Source organism: Thunnus maccoyii, chromosome 13 (genome assembly GCF_910596095.1).
Source record: "Thunnus maccoyii chromosome 13, fThuMac1.1, whole genome shotgun sequence".
Classification (NCBI taxonomy): Eukaryota; Metazoa; Chordata; class Actinopteri; order Scombriformes; family Scombridae; genus Thunnus; species Thunnus maccoyii.
In genome coordinates this window covers 32,155,542-32,180,350 of record NC_056545.1, presented here as the reverse complement: position 1 = coordinate 32,180,350, position 24,809 = coordinate 32,155,542, and the positions used below count along the sequence as shown (strand labels likewise).

General features: G+C 39.2%; 1 protein-coding gene across 8 annotated transcripts in view; it reads right to left on the bottom strand.

The window, feature by feature from the left end:
- LOC121909836 overlaps positions 1 to 19,428 on the bottom strand; it is a 57,754-nt gene extending 38,326 nt beyond the window's left edge. For 2 of the 8 annotated variants that reach the window (XM_042430588.1, XM_042430590.1), the window contains exons 1-7: positions 19,196 to 19,426; positions 18,205 to 18,370; positions 17,899 to 18,013; positions 16,608 to 16,773; positions 8,210 to 8,355; positions 7,087 to 7,165; positions 5,221 to 5,351 (exon numbers count right to left, since the gene is read on the bottom strand). In XM_042430588.1, coding sequence (XP_042286522.1) covers positions 5,221 to 5,351; positions 7,087 to 7,165; positions 8,210 to 8,355; positions 16,608 to 16,773; positions 17,899 to 18,013; positions 18,205 to 18,334 — 767 coding nt within the window. In that variant the 5' untranslated portion in view covers positions 18,335 to 18,370; positions 19,196 to 19,426. Of the gene's footprint in view, positions 1 to 5,220; positions 5,352 to 7,086; positions 7,166 to 8,209; positions 8,356 to 16,607; positions 16,774 to 17,898; positions 18,014 to 18,204; positions 18,371 to 19,195 lie in introns of all 8 variants that reach the window. The other 6 variants (XM_042430594.1, XM_042430591.1, XM_042430589.1 and 3 more) reach the window with 6 other exon arrangements.
- Positions 19,429 to 24,809: the final 5,381 nt, after the last annotated feature.

Sequence of the window (24,809 nt, the reverse complement as noted above, 5' to 3'; positions counted from 1 at the left end):
CTGTGTCCTCCTTTATCAAGTCTTGATTTAATTTGCTCTATTAAGTGCAAGGTAGCAGTTTTGGTGGAATGATTTGCTCTAAAGTCAAATTGCATACAATGTAGACCAAAATTACTTGTATTAAGAAATGTTGTCAGTTGTTTAACGACAACTTTCTCAGCAACCTTTGAGAGTACTGGCAGTATACTTATTGGTCTGTACTGGCTTCAAGGTGGTCTCCAGATTTAAAAATAGGCGTGACAATGGCACATTTCCAGTCATCAGGAAAGGAGCTGTGATTAAAAGACAAGTTAATTAAATGAGCAATGGGGGGAGTTAAATATCTTTGTGTGATTTAACAAACGTGGTGTCAAATTGGAAAGCCTCTCTTCTTTTGGAGCTTTTTAAGGAGCTGATGATTTTGTTTACTTGGAATTCATTAGTCTCCATCAGCTCGAAAACCTGGCCTGTAGCATCTATTGGAACAATATCCTGTTTCCCTTTCGTACATTTTTTTCCTAACTCATATACAGACTAAAGAAAAAAGTTATTACAGGCAGAAGCAACAGTAAGTTGATCTTCAATTAACTTTCCCTATACTTTAAGTTTAAAATAAAATTTTGGGTCCCTCTTTGTGAGATTATCGATGTTTTTCCAGATCAATTTACTGTTGCCTTTTGCCTCATTCAGTATATTGAGATAAAAACGAGATTTAGCTTCTCTTAGCTCTTGGATTACTTTGTGCCTTAAACCTTTATAAATCAACATGTCAGTGTCTCCTCTAGTTTCAATTGCCTTCCTTAGTGCAGCATCTCTAGATTTCATTAGTTTCCACAAATTTTCATTAAACAAAGGTCAATTGTTTTTATTTTTAGATTTTATCTTTATCCTCACATTAGCCCAAATCTTTCCTTCACAGAGTTGATTCTGTGAATAAAAGTATCACAGCCATAGTCCATATCATCAGAGGACAGTAGGCTACATCATCTCAGTTCAAGCTGTCAATTTCACTGACAATTTCTTCTTGCTTAGCTCTGGATATGCAGTGAAGGATCATTTTCTTAGTTGCTGTGGTCCTAAATCTATTTTTAATCAGTTTTCTCACACATAGGGTTTGGTTATAATCTGATAAACCAGTGATTAAATTATAACTTTTAGTTATTCCTCCTGGTTTGTTGGTAAATATCAAATCAATCTGTTTACTGGAGCATTTTGCAATGCTACTTGGGCCATTTACTAGTTGTTCTTGTTGGAATTTCTCTGTGATCATTTTTAGTTTTTTCCTCTTAGATTTATCCACCCAGTTCACATTAAAATCACCCATAAGCAACAATTCTTTGTTGAGATTGCACTTTTTCAAGACTTCTGTGAGTTGATCAAAGAAAGTGTCATCTGCAGAAGGGGGCCTATAGACACCTATGATGTTATAAGACATTTGTTGGGATAACATTATTTTTATCCTTACATATTCTAATGTGTTACCTGCATTGTAAACCACATGTTCACATTTGATGTCTCTCACATAAAAAAGCACACCTCCTCCTCTTCCATCAGGTCTGTCTCTTCTGAGACATTGGTATTTGGGCACCATGAACACACTCTCAGGAGTTGTTTGTTTCAACCATGTTTCAGTAAGACAGAGAAAGTCCAAATTTGAGTCAGACAGAAGATGAGTTAGCTGATTGCTCTTCGCAATAATGCTTCTGAAGTTAAAATGTCCACCTAATAGCTCCCTCAGTTTCAGCTTCAGGTCCCATAAGACTTTTGCATGATTGACAGTTTGGAAGTTTGCCTCCTCACTGCAGGGTTTCGACACACAGTGGTGTCAGCAGCAGGTTTTATGAGAGAAACACTGGACCTATCAAGGTCTCCACAGCCCAGTAGTGAAAAGTTATTCATTGAGATATCATGCCTGGTGTTAACAAAGTTTAGTCTGTTAAGGGAGAAGCCTGGCTCAGAAAGTTGATGCTCACTCATCACCAGCACCAGTGGAGTCCCAGACACACTCAGGCACAAACCAGCACCGAAGTTCTGCAGTGCTCCAGGGGTCACTGGTCCAGGATTTAGCCGAGCATCTCCGGGGAGCAGGAGCAGCATGAAGAGGAGACCTGCTATTCTCCGAAACAGGGTGGCAGATGACCAGTCTACTGGATTGGTGATTCGCTCTAGTACCTGAGCTCGTCCATGCTGCAGGACAGAGGAATAGATTGCAAAATATCCCAGTAAGTTATGATGAAAACTCACTGTAGGAGTATCAACTGGCCACGAGCCAGCATTTGTCCCAAGCCCAATCACTTGGTGTCCCAGTAGTTTTTCCATCAACGTTAATGGCTCTGGCCAGACAGACAATACAGGCAATACAGCAGTGAGTACCAACAGTAGTCCAAAAAGCACTCCGTGAAACACAGCCCAGGTCTTTTTGCTGATGAAACATTGCTTTGAATTTGACACGGTTTTTGACAGGCATGCTCTGTGGTATGATAAATGGCCTCGGAGGACAGTCCTATGCAGCAATCTCATCCAGGATCCCAGTGGCCTGAGGGCAGAAGCTCCTCTTAAGCCCCTCAGCACCAGCCCAGTGCACCCAGAACCTCCTCTCAACCTCAGCGGGGAGAAAAGGCCACCATCCGGGCGGTTGAGATCCCCAGAAGATCCATGTGGCCAGGACCGTTTCCTTCAATGTTGAGATGGATGTACAGATGTTCTTGCTTGTCCATGTGGTCGGGATCACAGCTGGAGTTTATCCTCTCCACCTTTTCCTCAATGTTTAATCTGATGTTTACATTTGAAAACCTGGACCGGCCAGATAGCAGGCGGGTGAGCCAACCACCTCCCCGTCCCAATGAGTGACCCACAGTCATATGCCATTGCTGTCCAATAATGCCCAATATTAATCACAAAAAGTTTACAGAAGTGCACAAATTTAGTGAAGCTGACAGAGAGTTGACTAGATAGGTCCGTACCTTCTTGAGTCCAGCGTGCATAGAGAGGCTCCAGCCTGCTTGGGTTACATTACCAGCAAGGATCCTTTAAGTTTTCTTCTTGTTTTCATAAAATAACTCTTCTGTTAGTTTCTTTAGTGCTGTATGTCCTTTGGAATATTGGTAATGGTACACACATTGGTCATGAATGTATTAAAATATCTCTGAGTTAAAGAAAATGTCATTACTTTCATTACTCTTTACTTTTGTTCAATTCCTACTCATAATATTTTGTACTCCATCTCACTCTGCTCTGTATTTTACTATCTCTACTATAAGTAAAGATATTTGGGCATTTATGACTTTATTAGATAGCTGCAATAAGAGATGACGGGAAAGGGGAGAGAGAGATGGGGACCTACATGCAACTGCTGCTGGAATCAAACCGTGGATGTTGCAGTTATGTGGCTTGCATCTTAACCAGTGGGCTACCAGGTGCGTGTTACTATATTATTATTTTATAGTAGCACGCTATTGCATTATTTATATATATTATAGATCCATTATAATTTTGTCATCCTGTTTTCCATGCTTTATTTCTGTAATTTGTCTTTCTTGTTCTATTCTGTACACATCCTGGGAGAGGGATCCCACCTCTGTTGCTCTTCCTGAGGTTTCTTCCATTTTTTTTCATTCAAGTTTTTTTTTGGTAGTTTTTCCTTATTCGAATCAAGGGTCTAAAGACAGAGGATGTTGTATGCTATACAGATTGTAAAGCCTTCTGAGGCATATTTGTGATTTGTGATATTAGGCTATACCAATAAAACTGACTTGACTTGACTATTTTAGTGTGTAGAAAATGAATGTAATAATTTCTCCTACATTTTTTGAAAAGATTTTCTGTGGAGTATAAGAAATCAATGAACAGGAAAAATGTCTTATTAACTTCAGACTGACTGACATATTTTCCAATTTATCAAAAGAAGCACTGTGTAATTATTATGGTGAAAATCAGATAATCCCAGATGCATAGTCTATTTATTCAGATTCTCCCTTTACAGACAATCTCTCAATGATAATAAGTCTCACCAATAATAATAATGCCATCATTCAATCAGTCCAATGTTTACGTGGTCTCTCTCTCAAATGAAGATATCAACAAACAGTTGAGACAACTTGTCAGCCTTGCTGCTTGTTTTGATCCATGTGCAGCTTGTCATGGGTAGCGTGATAGTTGCTGTCAGCAATTAATTTAAGTTGGGGAACATGTCAGGTCACTTGGTGAGTGATGGCCAGACAGCGTTTTTACTCTTCTTTCTTTCTTCCTTTCTTTCTTTCTTTCTTTCTTTCTTTCTCTTGTTGCTGCACAAAAATAGTCCTTTACTGTAATTTTATAATGTGTATTGTGCATCTGTATTGTAGACTTTTGTGAAAATGTGTCCAACCCTTGAGAAAGGGCACCTGCACCCTTCATCAAACCAAAGGAATCACTCTGAAATCTGCTATTCGGCTCCATTAGTTGTCTGTCCAGAATGTTATTCCATAGCATCTGTGGATCACAGTGGCTTCTTTTGGAAGCTCTTCTTCCAACTGTAGATGCAACAGATGCTCTCATGAGATCTGGCTGACAGTTTTCTCTTTTAGTGAGTTGTGTGTCATTTTTTACCATCCAATCATCAGTGAGACACATGGTTTTAGCAAAATCACTATTTGAGTAATTTTTTAATGTTTTGAGAGTGTTTTTAAGGCCTTCAATCAGGTCTACACAATCTGTGATTGACAGATTTGGCCAGTGTCTCCGGTATGAAATCAAAACGGTCAACACTTTACTTACATTGCCAAATTTGAAACTTAACCTGATATCAAGTTCAAGGCAAGGTCTGTCTGGGTGTAGTTGCCCTTATATTCCTAAAGACCCTGCTTGCATGTTTGCCCCTGTGAAATCATGGAGGGAGTTCACAGTTTCACATGAGGCAAGCAACACAACTATGGGTGATGCTTTGCAAAGATTTGATTGGCTGTATCAAAATAAAGTATATCTTCTGTAACAGCATTCCATTAAATTAATGCAAAACTAAGTGCTGCCATCATGAAACCAAAAATATAAACATCTCCAATTCTGCAATTTAATTTCAGTTGAACTTTATAAGGTAAAATGTTATTTCTGTGTTTCAATCTAGCCAGCAGGGGGCATCCCTTTTCACTGTGTGTGAGGATACTGAGAGCTACTGACAACAGAGTCAAACTCCTTGTATGTGTCAACATACTTGGAATTGTGTGGTTCTGGTGTGGTTTCAGCCATGGTTCTTAATGGGCTTACTTGTTCATGGAGGTCAAAGAGCCACAGGTGAAGGAGAAAAGAGGGTCATCAGCCTGGGTCAGATCACTCTCTCTGATCAGTGGAATTGATGTTGGCACAGCCAACGCCTGGCATGACTTGTCTACACACACCTAGACAAACATACACAGGAGAACACTCATGTCTCTAGTTTCACAGCGATGTGATACAGCAGTATGTGCTGTATGTACATTTAGTGAAAGCAGCAGGAGATGTATTATATTATGCATGAGAATGAAAGCACTATGTGGCAGTGTAACACTGTAAACAATAGAGTAATGATAGTTAAAAATAAATCTGAAGCACTAGGCCCAGTATATTATTCCTATAATAAGGTTTAATACAGCGAGCTTAACAAACTTAGTTTTGACTTATTGTTTAGTGTCATGCATTCAGCTAATTTACTGCTGTGAAACGCCTCAGTCTGAACCCTGTAACACCTTCAACATGTTAAAATCTGAAGGGACAGCCAATTCAAAGACAGAAATCCTCTTGCTGGGACACCAATTATTTGGAAATAAGTACTACATTTACCTGTAATACAACATGCTTATAATTTTTTTCCAAATGCTAAAAGATTTAAAGTGACTAATCAATATTTTTATACTTAGAGTGGATCAACATTGTAAAAGATGTCACTTGTAGTTGCTCATATTGATGAACCCACAGAGAATTATCACCTGACTCAGCAGTTCCCCTTTGTGCTAAGTTTTTTCTTCACTCTTACTGCTCTTACGGAGCCATTTCCAGCAGCAATAGCTGTTTTTAGAGAAAAAGCTCTGATATACCCACTGTACACTACCTGCTCAGCACCAAACAGCTAACAGACACAGTTGGTGAACATAATGGAGAACTAAAGAGCCAGATATTTCCATCAGGAGTTGGTAGGGACCTAGCCCCAGTCTTTGCCTCTCATGTATTACTGCTACATTCAAATGAGAGGTCCACCTACTTCGGCACAAGACTACAGTTCTGCAGGGCCCAGCTAAATGCTGCTAGCATGGTAACATGCCGATGTATATCAGGTACAATGTTCCATGTTCACCATCTTAGTTTAGCATGGTATGGCATGCTAACATTTGCTAATTAGCACTAAACACATAGTACAGATGAGGCTGATGGGAATGTCATTAGTTTTGCAGGCATTTGGTCATAAGCCGAAAGTTTTGGACAAATTAAAATTTTACCGGATGCTAGATGAAAAGTAAACGGACCAATAGTTACTACATTTCATCTTGAGGGAGACATGAATGTCAAATGCCAAATACCATGGCATTCCATTCAATAGTTTTCCTTAAAACTATAAATGCCAACTTCATGGTGGCACTAGAGGTAAAGTCAGAGGATCAAAGTCAGTTGTCTTTACTGTCTTGGAACCATGAATTTCTGTTTAAACACTTGTGCCGATCCATCAGGTAGATGTTGAAATATTCGTATGGATTAGTGAAAACTCTGACCTGCTGGTGGTGCCAGGGACAAGTCAAAGGATCCCCAAAGTCACTGGGATTCATCTTATGGGCACCATGGTTATCTGTTCCAAATTTTACTGTAATTCTTTCAAAAGTTGTCAAGAAGTTTTACTAAAAGTCAAAAATGTAAACCTGTTGACATATTTCAATCTTGACCAAAGTGGTAAACCGACTGATTGACATTGCTAGCCCTTAAAAGTAGCTCACCACTGGAAGATGTGCATGATTTTGAAAATAACTATGCGACCCAAACATGATATAAAATATGAAATATGAAAATATAGTTAAACTTGCAGTGATTCTACTATCACTACTCCCCAACACTGACTGCACACATAACAACATGTAAATGGATACTCTATATGTTGATGTGAAATACCTTTCCGAAGCCTAAACAGTGGGCTGCTGTACAGGAAGAATTGCTGTTTGTCCTCTTATTGAGCTGCATGTCAGTTCCACTAAATGGAGTAGAAACACACACAAACATATCACTTGCATTATAGATTACACAACAGCTAATAATTATTCATAAAAATGGTCTTTGATCAAATTTTTTGATATAGATGATACAGATGTTATTCTTTCATATATGTTAGATTACGTGGTAATATTTTTAGCAGAACAAAAATTCCTCTTAAAGTGCACTATATTTGAAATGGACAAATGCCTGACACTCTGTTTTACAGCATATCCTCATATCAGATACGTCTGAGTGGTTATATGGGAGCGTATGGCCATACATACTATGTGCAGTGTCAGGGAAGGAGTATGTGTTGTATGCAGCCATGTTGTTTTGCACCATTGTTCTTAAGACACTAATTTGTCACATTAGTGCAATCTTGTGCCCTCCAATATACTATAAATAAATCCTCCACTTGTTGGATGATGCTCTGCACCATTTTAGCATGAAAGGTAGAAGCAATGACTGACCAGCTCTATTACCACAATGCACACACAAACATATGCTAAAACATTCCAGGCTCAAGCAAGCAGAATTTGCTGATAATTCCCTCAAAATACTAAAATACCATTTCTAGTATTAAACTGTAGTATTTCTTGTTCAGTAGGATGTAGATAATCTGTGTACATCACTGCATTAAGTTTCAGGTAGTTCACACTGAACATTGGGCCCCCATCTTTTTTAGGAATGAGGACCACTGGAGATTGCCTAGCAGAGAGGGAGAGTTTAGTGATGTCTGCTTCCAGCATTCAATCAGTTGTTTCCTACATTAACTTGAGTGCTTGGTGGGGCCCTTTTCTTTCTGTTGGATCAGTGTGTCTTGTTTAACAAATATTTTTAGGATTCGATATGATAGGATTTTGCGCACATTTGCTTTTTTCAGTAGAATTAAACAAAAATGTCTTTTTCCAGCTATTCAGGTTTCTCAAAATCATAAAATGTTCCCTAAAAAGAAAATTATTAAGAAAACTTCTCACTACAGAAAGCAAAAAGACAGTGTAATTGTAAATGTATGATTAATATTGCATTTCACACATCATACCATAATTTTATGCGATCCAGCAAAGATGAAGGGTGTAACAAGATGGAGGTTGAGATGTGGAATGGGCTACAGTAGAGCTTCCTCATGGCTGGGTCCTGATGCAGATGTTGCATGGAGAATATGCAGCTTTCCAGGAAGTCGTGCATCTGATGAGATAGAAACCCTCTGAGTTCTCAGCAGCAGGACTAAACAAACCACTGATTCTAATAAATTTGGTGGCTTTAGATATTCAACAGACATTTGGGTATCTATTAAAACTGGGCAAAATTTGGTTTACAAGTGAACATTTTTTTAGACTGTAGAGCATTTTGAATACTATCCCAACATGTAACATGTTCTACAATATCTCCTGGACATATCTCTTAGTAAACACTGAGCAATAGCAACACTACATAAGTCATAGGAAAAAAGTGGCCTGTGGGCCAAATCTGGCCCTCCAACAAAGATATTTGGCCCCCTAGTTTTCCCTTTTATAGATTACATCAAGTCTTTTCCATAACTTTTCATAAATCCACAGTAGATAACAATGTAAAAACAAGGCTCATATAAATACCAATATAACACCTTAAAATATAATTTGGCCAATGCAGATTTGACCAGAACAGATTTGTATTAAGTGTAAACAGTACTTTGTTTCAACCATTAATGAAGCAGGCCACTGCACATTGCATGTGAATAAGCTATCAATTACATTTCTACTCTCATGTATGCTCATGTTTATGAGTCATTTTTTCTACATTAGTGTTAATATGAGCTGCCGTAACTCTGTTAGCCCTCATTTACTTATTTGAATTATGACATCTGCCCTCAGGTACAACCCTGGAACTGTTTCATAAATAAGATATTAAAAACATACTGGTGTAAGAGGACAGCCTTGCTTGTTCTTGAATTTTTCAAAACTGACCCCTTTTCACCTCTTCTCCCAAGTGCGGGTTTGACAGAATGGAGGTTAGCCAAACCTCCTGAGAACACCATGACCAGTGTCCAAAATGAACTTTTTGACTCACCTGCCAAGGGGACTGGCAGATAAAAAAAATCCATTAGCCAAGGATATTTTTTAACGGCCAAAATAATAAACTGCCTTTTTGTGTCACATATAGGCTGCATACTCCTTGTAAATGTCGCTACATAATACCTATTTATTTGACAGTAGCTAGCAGCAAACCAATAGCAAGTGACAGTTTAAGGGAGAGCTGCGATGTTGAGTAGCTGATGTCCCATATGGTAAACAGTGCCGCGAAACTAGGAGTGCTCGAGACCATCTGTGGCTGGTGCTCCTTCGCCTCAGACCATCTCGAGCGCTCCTACAGTTTCGTGGCACTGTTTAGACACGTGTAAAAGACAAATATGGTCTCCTCCTAGAGAATCAACCCGACTGACTTCAATTTTGGTCATTGTCATCTAAAGACCTTAAAAATGAAAAGTTATCAAAATTTTGAGTTTTCATTGGATGCCCTTGACATGACAATGCGTCGAATTTCGTTTTAATTAACTAATTTCGTTAGTCGTTTTAACTTGAAAGTAGGCTACATTGTCCAATCTTCACCAAATATCTCATGCTTGATGAAGGTTGTCACCTGAACACATCTATGTGTCAATATTGTTTCGCCATTGCAAGACAAACTGTTGTAACTCCACTCCATATCGTCATATCTTTCCCAATTTTCACATGTTTGATAACAGTCCCAGTCTGAGGACTCATACAGGCCCATATTGAATCATAGCAACAATGCAGCCTACTGGCAACTGGCACCACCTACTGGTTAGCCATTTTGAATTTACTTTTAAATTTTTGCACACTTTTTGCCATTTCCAGGCTTTGTATTTTAACGAACTCCTCCCAGAGATTTAACTAGACGGACTTCAAATTTGGTCAGTGTCATCTAAAGACTTTTACAATGAAGAGTTATCAAAATCTTAAATTTTCATTGAATGCCTTTGCCATGGCGACGCAGCAAACTTTGACCTTACGCCACAAAGCAAGAAGTTGCTGTAACTTGAATGTACATTGTAGGGGTGTGCCCGAATACATATACGTTATTCAGCAATGCACAAATAGTGGGTTTCTTACAAATATTTGTTTCGTACAAATATTTTTAAAATTATTTGTTTTCGGGAAGGAAAAAAAAAAAAGTCATGTACCAGCATGCAGGTCAGTTACATCTCTTTCTCAGTCTCTCTCCTCTGCTCCACTGTTACGTTTATCAGCAGGTCTCAACGAGGGGAGTCACATCCACCCAAATGACGCACTTTTCCTAATTTGGACATCACTCCTGGAGTTACTGACACTTAAATTTTCTAAACTTAAAAGCATAATAAAAACAAAAACAGGACTTTTAAGCCTTTAATCGAATACAAATAATTTTGCTGCCTTAACAAATACAGATACAAATACAAATACTGGGCCCTCTGCACATCTCTAGTACACTGTCCAACCTCCACCAAACTTCTCATGCTTGATAAGAATCCTGGCCTGAACACATCTATATATCAATATTGAGTCATAGTCATAGCTCCACCTACTGACAACAGGAAGTCAGCCTTACATGACAAACATCATGTGATTTACATTAAATTTTCAAGGTGTTGACTGCAGTTGATATACAGCAACATGATGTACACTTAATGGGTGTTCTCTGGCACCACATAGTGGACACAGAGAATGTCCTGAACACATCTGCATGCCTGCCATAAAACCCCTTCGACTGCTCCGGGCCCCAACATGCACAAGGGTGCGAGGGTCCATTTATTTCTGCTTGCAGCTTTAATTATTTATTATTTTTCTTCAACAGAATAGGGCTGGGTGATATGACCAAAATCTCATATCCCAATAGAGGTCATTTCATATTCTGATAACAATACCTATCCCAATATAGCACATTTTAATTCAATTAATAAATAGTTGGTCCATGCCCCCCTCCCTCCCCCGCTGTCTGTCCATCCTTTGCACGGATTAAATTAAGTAATTACTGTTCTTGGTTTTTTACTCCCCAAGCTTTTATTGCACTTACAGTAACGTAACAAGTGTAGATGTCATCAACTTGAGTACTTCACCTGCTTCACTCTCTCCTGTGTGTGCAGCACACACTGAGGGCTCAGCCCCCCAGCAGTGAACCATAGAGAGCAAAGGAGAGTAGCGCAACCATAAATGACAGCAAAAAGCAGCAGACACTCTCAAACTGAGCTGAAATTAAACGAGTGCACATACATTTGGTAAATAACATAAATAAAGACAGTCTCTACTGCATTTTGCTGTCATTTATGGTTGCTGTCTCGCTGCTTCTCTGCTCTTTCTCAGCGTGGGCAGGCAGCAGAGGAGACAGCGGTGGAGAGTTGGAGAGTTGACAACAACTAAACTCATTATGTTACTATAAGTGCAATAAAAGCTTCACGACTAAAAAGCCAAGACTAATTTATCAATGTAATCTGTGTAAAAAATGGACAGACTCCAAATGATGAAAAATATTGCTGTAAAGAGTGTGATTTGCGTCACACTATAAACGATAGAACATGATATGACATGGTAGATATTTTTCTCTCGTCACACAATATATAGTGTCATATCACACAGCTCTACTTCAGAATTGTTTATGCAAATTCCTGTGAGATGGTAAATGTAAGGGACATGGGATTTGGCCCATTGATTGGAGGTTGTATGCAAGGGCTGCCCAAGGAATATGAGTGGTGAACTTTACGAACGAACTTTACGTTTTGGCCTATAACTTTTGAACCATAAGTCTAACAAACAAATTTCTTTCCCTGGATTCTTTGGGTCTAGACAAATCTATCTATATAAGCTACGCCTATTTGCACCTACACAGATTTTCCATTGTTTTGAATTTTTTGAAAAACGCCATTTTGACATCTCCTAAACCATAGGTCCAGTTGCTACCAAATTTTCTGTGGATCATTATTGGTCCAAGCTCATCAAAAGTTGCATAAAGCTAGTTTATATCTTATATAGTTTTCAAGATATTGACCAATGAACTTGAAAAGGGTGTGGCTCAGCACATAAATAGACCAAAGTCAACAACCACTGGGCCAGTTATCACAAAACTTTCAGGGTATATCCACATACTTGAAACCTGAAACATACCATGAAAGTTTCATTCAAATCGTCCACTCAGGGGTGCTACAAATGCAAAAACGGGTGTGGCATAACAAAAATCAGACTATAAATCAGAAATTGTTTGTTTACAAAACTCACAGGATATATAGTGTACAGGAACATCTGCACTGAGTATGGGCTGGAAGTCCCAAGGTCAGGGTGGAAGACACCTCCTAAGGTGGTTGAGAATGACCAAGCTAAGATCCTGTGGGACTTCCAGATCCAGACTGACAAGCTGGTGATGGCTAATCAACTGGACATTGTGTTGATCGACAAACAACAGAAGAAGGCAGTGGTGATAGACGTAGCAATCCCAAGCGACAGCAACATCAGGAAGAAGGAACACAAGAAGCTCGAAAAATACCAAGGGCTGAAAGAGGAGCTAGAAAAGATGTGGGGAGTAAAGGCAACAGTGGTTGCAAAGCAAGATCAGCTGAATCTCGCTGGTAACTCAACAATGCAGCAGCCCAGAGACATCCTCATGGCAATCCTGCAACCAACAGGCTGTATCCGGCAAGTAGGCCACATCAGCAAGCTCAACCCAGCACAACAACCCAGACCTGCCAAGACATCTCTGCAGCGACAGTCTTCAACACAGTAGGCATAACATGGCTTTAGTGAGTGCTTTAGTTTAGCTTCACTTCACTATTCCCCACTGAGTTAAGGTTTCCATTATCATGTTGTTATTCATGTGTTCTATCATTTTCTTTATCATCTATTATTAAGATGTTTAGCTATTAAATAAATAAATGTCCATTTATCCACAAAATTGTCTTTTATATCCTTTGAGAAGCCGGAGACATGTGGTCACTGGTAATCAGAGAGCTTAAACCTCAGATTGACTTATTAATTTAACAAATTTTCCCTTCAAAGGAAGGGTGGGGCCCCTAACGAGTGAAAATATAACAATATACTAGGGCTGAATAAACATACAAGGGCTGCTCTTTAAAAATCGCTGAGTTGATTCATCAGTCGAAAAGCTCCTGAGTCCACTTGTATTTTTTCAGTGGAATTGCTGCCTTTTTTTGGCACGTCATTATACAGAGCATAAAGCAAAATGACAGCATGATAGGCTATGAATTCTTACAGATTCTTGTCTCTAAATGACCTAAATACATAATTGTGATACAAACAGAGGACAACCTGACGCAGTGAGACTGTTTCCTGCTCCGAGCTGTCAGCTCCAGTGTTTAATGCAGCAAAGTTGGCTAAACTCCTGTTAAAACAGACGTGTACCAGCGTCTCTACCGTCTCCTCTTCTATTGTCCAGTGTGATCAACTCCTCAGCTGACAGCGCTGTTAGTAGCCGGCAGCAGAGACACTACATGCTGTGCTAGGATTTTATAACTGAACTAATACCAGGACGCAAACTTTTTATTTCTCTGACTGTGGAAATCTGATCTTTTCACATCACAGATAATGAACAACAGCAATAAAACAGTATGACTCCTACAGGTAAAACATGAGACTCATGTAGCTGTTATATCAGTTTAGTGTGGGATGGCTGCTCTGCAGTTAAACTTTATTGTACTGTAACTGTGATAACTGGGCAGAGACATGAATAATATTTCTCATTGAAGAAAGCAACAAATGAATAATGTAATGTTGTTAAGAATGTAGGCCTATAAGAATGAAATATATATAACAAGATATAGAGAGATGTAGGCTGGCAGACTGTGGATGAGAATACACGTCACCCGCCCCCTTCCGAGTCCATGCAATGGTCTGAAGTGCCGACTGAGTCGACTATGAAAATTCTGAGTTGGGGACAGCCCTAGTGCAGATATTGCTAGCCAGCTTACAGCTACCATCTGTAAAGTTGGTATATTGACTGTTTGGTTGCAAAAGCATATCCAGCTTTCACAGTCGCACAGTTTACAAGGCGTAAATTCAGTCTACATTCAGTGTGAACACACATTACGAAAATAATTTATGATAATGTCATCGGTCAGGCCTTTGAGAATAGACATTTATGACAGAAGCAGAGTTTTCCCTGGATTTTTTTAGACAAAAGTGGCAAAGGCGAATGGAGAATGTGCGTGGTGTGGCGTACACAGTTTGTATGCACACCTTTAGAGTGTTGTGTGCTTAAGTAAATTTCACAGACCAAAGTGTCTAGGAATTTAAATTTTATACGAAGATGGAACAAAAAGAAGAAAAATAAAGGTCGTGAGAAATGATCTTGTAGGCCTGGCACGATATGCTTATCTTCCAATTCAAAACTATCATGATACTTGGATGCCAATTCGATTCAGAATCTATTCTCAATTCAAAACCAATTCTTGATTGAATGAATAGCAAAGGGGGGACTATTTTCAGTCTCTTGCTCCAGTATACTGTGTGCCAAACCATTCACTAGTGTCCTTACTCCACTGAAATAAAATATGAAACATAACTGGCAGATAAGATAAATGGTCCGCTGCCTTTTTATTTCAAAATTTAACTGCATTAATTATTAATTAAAAGTTATTTTCTTTGCACCAGGGTTGGTTTAAGTTGTTTAATGCTGCAGTGTGTGTTGGTCAGCTGGTCTCATTTATTATTGCTGATCACTGCCCAGCTCTGCTAATAGTGTAGAAAGTTCACAATATACTTCATGTTCGTCTTGCAAAGGTAATTATTTTATCATTAAATCAAAACATGCTTGCAACTACTGCCATTTTTGAAGATGAATTACAAGATAACTCTAGTGTGTGTGCACTGTGCACTGTCCATGAGAAAGTCTCTATTTTTAACTAGACAATGAGGGTCTAGTAAAAGATGCTATCAGGTTGGATCACAGCCAGTGCAAGCAATGAGGTTGAAATTTGTTCCTAGACATCCTAGAATCACATTTATTTCTGGCACAATGTCAATTTGCTGCTGCTTTGGTAATTTTATCAAAAAGTTCAAACTAAATACTTGCTGCAAACATGCTGCAATAACAGAATAATGCTTGAAATATAAATAATTTATTTCAATTAAACACTCTCCAACCAAAGTTGGCATAGAAAATAACGCTTTATATTAAACGCTTTATGTTAAACCTGCAACGTGGAACTTTCACATATAAATGAACATCCATTACATTCAAGTATCTGCCAAACAGGTTCACACAGTGCTGATTAAGCCTATCACCGCCAGATAAATCTCTCTGTATTTCACAGTATTCCAAAGGTTTTAATCCTGTGTCAGGTTTAACATTCCCATGCTGGCCAGATGAATCTGCTAACTCGAATGGGGATAAAATAATTTAATCATGCAGCTCAAATCAAATCAAATTCAGATCAAATTCTGATAGTGAATCAATTAGTTTCACAGCAGTTGTGTGACACTCAAAACATAAGCGCGTGACAACACTGTTTTTGTAATTTCTCTCACTGCTAGAAGGGGTAGACAAAACTCCTGCACTCCAGCTTTAAAACAGGAAAGTCAGTAAATCAATTTGCATGATCTATAAGTGAATGTGGGTGATGCATGCAATGTCCATTGTCCACAGTTACTTTATTATGAGAAGCTTCTCCTTCAGTTCATAAAATCCCAGCAGCATCTGAAGGCAGCAGGACAGATATGTTTATTAATCTGCAGCCTCTGATTAGAGAAGTGTTGCACCAGAGTGCGGTGCCATTACACACAGTCGCTCGCTGTGTTTACCTTCATTAAACCACTTGATGACACCAGGCTGCAACAGAATAACCACACACACACATCTGCACACATCAGACTGGTCAGTTATAACTTGATATTCTGCCTGTTTATGAACAAGACGTCCCAGTTACCAGGGCTTATCATCACCTCTTTTCAACTTTCTTTTAAGCAAAAGTATCGTTTCTTGATTTATTCTTTAAACACACTGTGGTGTAAATACTTTTATGTGACATTAGTGTGTCGCCATTTACAAGTAGAGATACATTAGAATTATGGCTGAAATAGCATTGGTCTGATGCAATCAGACACCCATGCTATCCGCACACCCAAGACCTACCACTCTGTGCTCTGTCATTGCACTTGCAGTTAAAATTGGGCCCCCACTGTTTTTGGAGTTTGATCCATACTAAATGTCATGATATCTCAGCCTCTGCTGCTTCAATTTTGACCATTCTTTTTTAATCTGTCACTAAATTAAATCACTGGACAACCCCTTTAAGCAGTCAAACTATTACTGCTTCCACTGTTGCTCTTGCAACTATACATGTCACACTCCACCTACACCCAGTGAGACAGAACACTGACAGACACTATGACTTTCAAAAAGATCATTCCATTCCAAGTCCTAAGTAAAAATCACACTGCTTCCACTCAGCAACTTACTCTGGCACTGTCTTCCTTCTTTGCAGCCATGAGCCAGTCAAAGGGTGTCCGGCCTTCCCAGTCATGGAGCCTTAGATCTCCACCAGCATCTAGCAAGCCACTCAGCACTGAAGGGTTACAGGAAAATACGCCTGCATGGACTGGGGTGCTCCAATCCTCACAGCGACTAGAAGAAAGTTGACATCAATATGCTGCCACCTGATAGCCATGATTCACTGTGTTGTAAGACAGTGAAAGTAAACAGCAGAGGTAGAACAACGACATTCTTTAAAGTCACAAGTAAGTCCCAAGGTTATGAAGTCCGCAGTCAAGACCAACAAGTCTCAAGTCAAGTCCAAGTCCTAGAATTTGTGTTTTGAATCCTAAACAAGTCATTTTGCGCCCATTTTTAATTTTTTAACTGAGTACCAGTGAGTATAGTAATTTTACAGAAATAATAAACACTTTTTCAAATGTATAAATACATTTTATAACATTTAAAAGAAAAATGGTCAGGCATGCCTTTATGTAGTATTCCTGGGAAGAGGGACATTTAATGTCATTTTATCAAATCTGAATCTAGTGTAAAATATCTTACTGAATCCATCTGTTTACAACCAAAGAACATTTGTAATGTAATGTAATGTAAAATTAACTACAAAAACATACTGTCCACTTGTGATATTAGAGTGATGCTTCTTTTACCTCACAAATGATTTTTGGCCAAGTACAAATACTGGCTTGCAGAGAGCACATTAACAGCACAATGTTCAATTCTGGCCTTTTGGTAAGTAACTTACACCATTAACATTGGGTGGCTACAGCTGTAATAATCTGCCATCAGAGATATTTGTCATTTAAACAGGCAACGATAAAAATAAGAAGTCTGCTAACCTGAATGTTTTCATGTCCAAATGTGATACTGTGCTGTTGTGCACTGCTAAACACATCTGTCCCTCAGAGCAGGTGGGACAGATGGTGCTTTTAATTAAAACTATATCTGATGTCAGAAATATGAAGAGTTAATTCACTGTATACTTTTTTATAACATCATTTTTAGAGAGAGAAATATCAAGTCATTCCAGGTCAAAAAGCTAAAGTCTGAGTGATGTCATGAATCATTGTAGTTAACTCTATTCCAAGTCATGTGACCCAAGTCCACATCTCTGACGCTAATTCCTCCTACTACTCAGTTTCTTTTAAAACAAAACCATTCCATCATTATGAACAATACTTCAGAGGCACACCTTTTGAGAATGGAAAACTAGATATGTGTGTGTATCCTCAGAATGAATACCAGGCACTGACTTACTGGTTGGGGTCAGCTCCATAATGCAAGAGCAGCTCTATCATCTTCACTTGGCCCAACAGAGCAGCACAGAACAGTGGGGTCTGACCAAGATGATTCACACAGTCCACATCAACACCTGGAACACATCAATATATACTCATGCTTATGATTTTGGTTTTCAGCTGTAAGTATCCTTTTATTTGAAGCACTGGGTGATTTAATAATAGCACTGAATTTGTCTTTATTTGCCTAATGCCAGCCCAAAGGTATTATAAGTGCAATTAGAATACAATACTACTACTATTACCATAACTAACATGCCCATACCCTTCTTCAGCAGCTTTTCCAACTTGGTCAGATTTCTCTCCAAAGTGTATTTGTGCAACTGAGCATGTACACCTCCAGTGGTAACAACACCGAAATGTACAGGACAGGGGAATGGCAATGCAGTCATCATGTTTCATCTGGTCAATCCAGTTGTCAACAGAAGGTGCTGTCAGAGGTCAAACTTGTTAAGCCGATTTGTCTTCATGGGTGCTTTTACACTTAACATGTTGCAGTACACAGCGTACAGGCAGCCACAGCCCCCCACACATACAACATGTCGTTGCATATTGTGTGTGTGTGTGTGTGTGTGTGTGTGTGTGTGTGTGTGTGTGTGTGTGTGTGTGTGTGTGTGGCTACACTGTCTGTGCCGCAGCTGCCGCTGTGTGCGTGACTTGAACCATAGTGCGGCTATGTGCAATTGGATCTATATTACTTTTTCATTTAATCAATTGACAAGTCCGAGTTCTCGTCTCCAAATTCTGAGTCCGAATGCATGTCAATACTCGACTGCATCTTTATGTTTAGGATTGGAATATTCCACCGGTAACGTTACTTAAAGCTACTTAGTTACTTACTGGGGTTTCTGCCTCCAGTGCTATCAAATTAATGTGTGATCCTTTCTACACTGTCGGCATTTTTGGTAACAATTAGCTTAAAGCTAACAACCATAATATGTAGCCTATCCAAACACTATGGAGCAGTTGCAATGTAGTATTAGTTTATATTCCTCATCACATTACACGGTCCAACTGGTCACAGGATACATGTAACGTTAAGCTAACGTTAAAGCTAACACTGAATCCAAATACTTTGGCAGTTTAACAAAACTGCCAATAAGATGCTAGCTGACTTTTTCCCATTGGTAAGTTAAAGTAGTTTTAAAAAAAAAACAAAAAACAAAAAACTAACTACTATTAACTGCCAACAACACTCAAAAGTGTAAATGTACAACGCCTAATAAGCAATACTGAGTGGTAAAATCAAGACTTACATACATACAACAGTTGTGTTTACTCTTCTTTTAGAAGCAAGCTATTGGTAATATACATCTCGCTCTGTGCGTTTCGATGCAGTAACAGTCGCCTGAATTTTTTTCCCACCAGCATTCCGTGAAGGCCCGCCCTATTCTGCCTCTGATTGGCTAGTATTCGTTGTCTTCGTTGGTTATGTTCAGAGCCATTATAACGAAAGAGTCGCCTCAACCGAGGTTCAAAATGCTTGATCGTCACGTGAATCACGCAGACTTCAGATGGTTCCAAGGAACTTACAAAAGAAGGAAGGGTCAATACATCGTACCGACGGTCTATGGTGCCAGACTTTGGTGCCAATTGTACTGAAGCACACTATAATCCAACATATCTATGACGTTTGACCTTTGATAAAGAAATGCCTCTACCAAGTGGAAGAACACACTTCAGAGAATACTGACTGATATTCCTTTTATTATATATTGTATTACTTATAGGTGTACATTAGTCTTCTCATGACATGCCACTGTAGGCTTTTATAGATTCCTTGGATAGTTCCAGGAAGTTCTTGATGGACAATTTGAAAGCATAGATACAGAGAAACAGAAGTGCGATTTGTGGTCATTAGTAGTCAAAAAATGCATTGATTTACAATATCTATATAGTGTATGTATATATATATATACTGTGTGTCTTCAATTTCACTTAGGTACTCCAACATCCCTCTCCCTTTGCCATGAATCCAAAATCAGCTGAGCTGCAACATGACAGGTGATAGTCAACAGAATCACAAAGCCTAAAAACACTAAACCCATGAGTTAAATTTTTGTTTACAGTTTAGAAGTCTCAAATATGCACTCATAATCCATATCATTAGTGATGTATTACAAAAATAGCTGTTTTAGGTGTAACATTAACTTTATTATACTAGCTCATTCTCCAAAATCGATATCCTCATTTCACCGCCTCCACCCACCACTCTTCAATCACACACCCCAGTGTTATAACGTTATCTAAATAATATTTAACTCACCTACCCTGCAAAATATAATGTTTGAAGCCTTTATCTCAAATTCCACATCGTTGGATAAAATGGCATTAAAAGAACGGAATTTAGTTGATAGGCTGTTTGTGGATAACATTATGTGTTGCTGACTTTATCCAGTAATTATCCTAGCCTAATCTGTTGTCTAAAAACGTTCCCTAAATCTGCTAATTTAGTGGGGGATAATACATTAATATGCTTTAATGCACATGTTAATTTGATTCAGATATGCTGATAATATACAGTCTGATAATTTAAACATCTTACCTTTTAAAAGTGCATCACAATCAGTCTATTCTGCTGCAGCTGTACTGTGCTGCTAGTATTAGCTGCTAACTTCCAGGAACTATTAAGAGGCTCCACAATCTGCTATTGCTATCAAAAAAAAAGGTCCATTGGAGTGAGCAGAGATGACGTGACTCTCTCTTTATTCAGCTCTGGTTTAGGCATAGAAACAGAGCACAATGCCCACCAGAGGGGAAATGAATCAGCGCCATAATATGCAACCAAGGGCTGAAACACTAACAAAATGCCTGTAGCTAGCTAAAAACATTAGATGTCAGCATGTTAAAGGCTTATTTTAGCACCTTGTCTACCAGAGAGGAAAGGATAGTTTATAGCATATGCTGAAACCCATTACATTGCACATGCTAAGATGCAATACATGAATGCAAGGGCTGACATCACATCTACAGTGGAGTTAGCACAACTGTATAGCAAACTCCACTACATAACAGGCTGGCATGACACTTTTCACAGCTGATATGGCCAGTACCGTTTGTAAACATAGACGGGGAAATTAAACTCACAGACATGCAATCATTTCCCATTCAGGCTCTTTTTACAGTTAGCATTAAGCTGAATGAAGGTTAGCTATTCTGTGATTTAAACATCTATTACAAACACTGCATACCTTTCAATTAAACAACGGTTCTGTTTTTACTTTCATGTTTGCTCTCTGTGACTAGCGGCATGTCCAGGTATTTGTGTCATTTCTTCTGAGGTTTTTAGCTACAAGCTGTCAGTGCAGCTCAGGTGAGGTTTGTCTCTCCCACCGCACAGCACAAAGCCCTGTAAAGTTATCCACTTTTGCCTTCTTAAAGGCCCAGTTTTTTTCAGCTTGGCAGCTTATAAAAATTTAGTTCAGGGTTCCTTACCCTGTTGGTAGTGCATCCCACCACACAGCAGCTTTTAGACATTTTTCTGTTGTTTGCTAGCAGATGGAAGTGACAGAGGCACAGAAAGTCAATGGAGAGCGATTAATTATTTTCCCCTCCGGGTCTGTCTCTATACTACGGTATCTTAGCCTCTGCTGCTTCAATTTTTATAATTCACAACTATGGAAGTGTAATACTGAATCACTGGTATACTTCCCTTGTCAATATTATTAGATGCAATAGGCCCATATGAAACAATATGTGTTTATTTATGTGTTTATTTTTCAGTGTGACTCTGTCACAGAGAACATATGAAACTGAAACTGTCTGACATGTGTTCACTAGTTATACTTATTTATTATTATACTAGCCCAAAGTCAATGCTGAATATTTGTAGTGAATTTAATAAAATCACAGTTTCAAGATGGGCACCCAAGATTAGTGTCACTTATTCAGTATCCAACAAAATGTGAAATATGGTCACAATCTCTCCTTCCAATTCTGAGTTATGGCATTGAATAATGGCCAAACATAATGGTGTCACAGTGAAGTTGACCTTTGACCTTTTGGTCATCACTTTATCATTTTATCCTATTAGACATTTGTGTGAAACTTTGTCATAATTTACAAATGAATTCTTGAGTTATGGAGAAAAATATGTTTTGTGAGGTCACAGTGAGCTTGACCTTTGACCAGCAAATTCTAATCAGTTCCCTACTTGAGTCCAAGTGAACGTTTGTACCAGATGTAATGAAATTCCCTCCAGGCGTTCTTAAGATATTGCATTCATGAATATGGGACGAAATTGAACTGCTGGACACAAGATATCTCCTACATCACAGTAAAGTCCATTCTCAGCATATGTGCAGTGCAGTCCTCAAGTTTCCACATCACACTTGTGTAAGTTGAATACTGCACCAAGATTGGCTTAAAAACTAGTTGTGATGTCACAAATCCTGTTCATAGGCCCACCCCTAAGAATCTAATTTTAAATGGGCACAGAGAAACTTTCCACTTTCAGCAGATAAATGTGAAAACAGTCTTCTAGTGTCAAACTCTGCACATAGGCCTACATCATTCTGCACAGTGAAGCTCAAAAATCCAACTGTATGAACAAGAAGAAAAACATATTTTTAAGTGGAGATAGACTTCAAGAGATGAAAATAAAAATAAACTAGAAATACTTGTGGTTGGATGCCTCTGCCAACCAGTCAAGTTGCAGTTTACATCCATGTCTGTCTGGACTCACATAATATTTGTAGTGAAGACTTTGAAGGAATTTAATAAAAAGGTATCAAGTGTTTTGAGTTATGGCCAAAAACCTGTTTAGTAAGGTCACAGTTACCTTGACCTTTGACCACCAAATTCTAATCAGTTCATCCTGAAGTCCAAGTGGACGTTTGTGCCAGATGTAATGGAATTCCCTCCAGGAGTTCCTTAGATATCGAGTTCACGAGAATGGGGCGGACCTGAGGTCATAGTGACCTTGACCTTTGACCTTTGACCACCAAAATCTAATCAGTTCATCCTTGACTGGACATTTCTGTCAAATTTGAAGAAATTCCCTCAAGGTGTTCCTGAGATATCGTGTTCACAAGAATGGGACGGATGGACAGACAACCTGAAAACATAATGCCTCCGGCCAAGGCTGTCACCGGCAGGGGGCATAAAAAGCATGGCATGTGAACATACACATTACATGAGATGAGTTCACACATTATGCAGACATCTCAAAGCTTGGATACATTACAAGGATCAAGAAGTGCACAATGCAAAGCAGTAAAATACCAAAAAGAGAGAGCATTAACCATTCTTGGGGGAAGGATGCCAAGCCAGTGTGCAAGGTCTGCTGTGCTATTTGGGAGGTAGTTGAGAGGCTGCTCCCACAACTTATAAAAAACTCTCATTCCCCTTCAGAACTGAGCTCAATCACTCCATGGGCAAAACTTTAAATATGTCTCCATACCACTGGTTAACAGAAGGAGGTCTAAGCTTAATCCATTGAAATAAAACACATCATCTTGCTAATAGAGGTTTATTTTTACTTCTAGGCTGGATTATTGCAATTCCTTATTATCAGGCTGCCCTAACAAGTCTCTAAAGACTCTCCAGCTGGTCCAGAATGCAGCTGCACGTGTATTGACTAAAACTAGAAAAAGAGACCACATTTCTCCCATTTTAGCTTCACTACATTGGCTTCCTGTAAAATCTAGAATAGAATTTAAAATCCTTCTCCTAACTTACAAAGCCCTTAATGGTCAGGCACCATCATATCTTGAAGAGCTCATAATACCGTATTATCCCACTAGAACACTGCGCTCCCAGTATGCAGGCTTACTGGTGGTCCCTACAGTCTTTAAAAGTAGAATGGGAGGCAGAGCCTTCAGCTATCAGGCTCCTCTTCTATGGAACCATCTACCGGATTCAGTCCGGGGTGCAGACACCCTCTCTATGTTTAAGAGTAGGCTTAAAACTTTCCTTTTTGATAAAGCTTATAGTTAGGGCCGACCAGGCTCACCTTGGATCAGCCCTTAGTTATGCTGCTATAGGCCTAGACTACTGGGGGACTTCCCATGATGCACTGAGCTCCTCTCTCCTCCTCCTCCTCTCCATCTGTATGCATTCATGTAACATCAATGCATGTCACTAACTTTGCTTCTTCCCCGGAGTTTTTTGTGCTTTCTCATCTCACAGAAAAACCTGACTCCCGGGCCGAACCTTCGCGGTCCTTCACAGTCCTGATGGCATCCTTCCCTGGCTGTTGCTGCTTGTGCTTGTTGTTGTTGTTGTTGTGTTGTTGTTGTGATTGTTTTTCTTCTGTCCCCCCTCCCCCTTTCCTGTCCCCCCTCCCCCTTTCCCTCTCTCTTTCTCTCTCTCAACCCAACCGGTCAAAGCAGATGGCCGCCCACCAAGAGCCGGGGTCTGCTTGAGGTTTCTACCCGTTAAAGGGGAGTTTTTCCTTACCGCTGTCGCCAAGTGCTTGCTCATGGGGGAATTGTTGGGTCTCTGTAAATTAAAGAGTACGGTCTTGACCTGCTCTATGTGAAAAGTGCCTTGAGATGACTTCTGTTGTGATATGGCGCTATATAAATAAAGATTGATTGATTGATTGATTGATTATTCAAAAGTTTTTGCCATACACTTGAACACTTCACCTGAAAGATTCAACACAAACAAACCCGTATTAATTTTTATCTCCTCATTGGAAACAGAATTAAGACCCTGTGAGACTTTTCCCTATGGAAGTATAAATAGCACTGCCATTTACAGCGTAAGTAAGGCTGTATTGAGACCAAATCAGCCGGTGCAGCGAAATCACCGTCCTCCCATTCATTTGAATGGAGGTAGTGTGTTTCAGCTGCGGGCAGTTTGGCTGTAGCAGTGCTGCACTAGACTGCGACCAGAAAGTTGAGCCAGAGTCAACTTTTGGAGAAA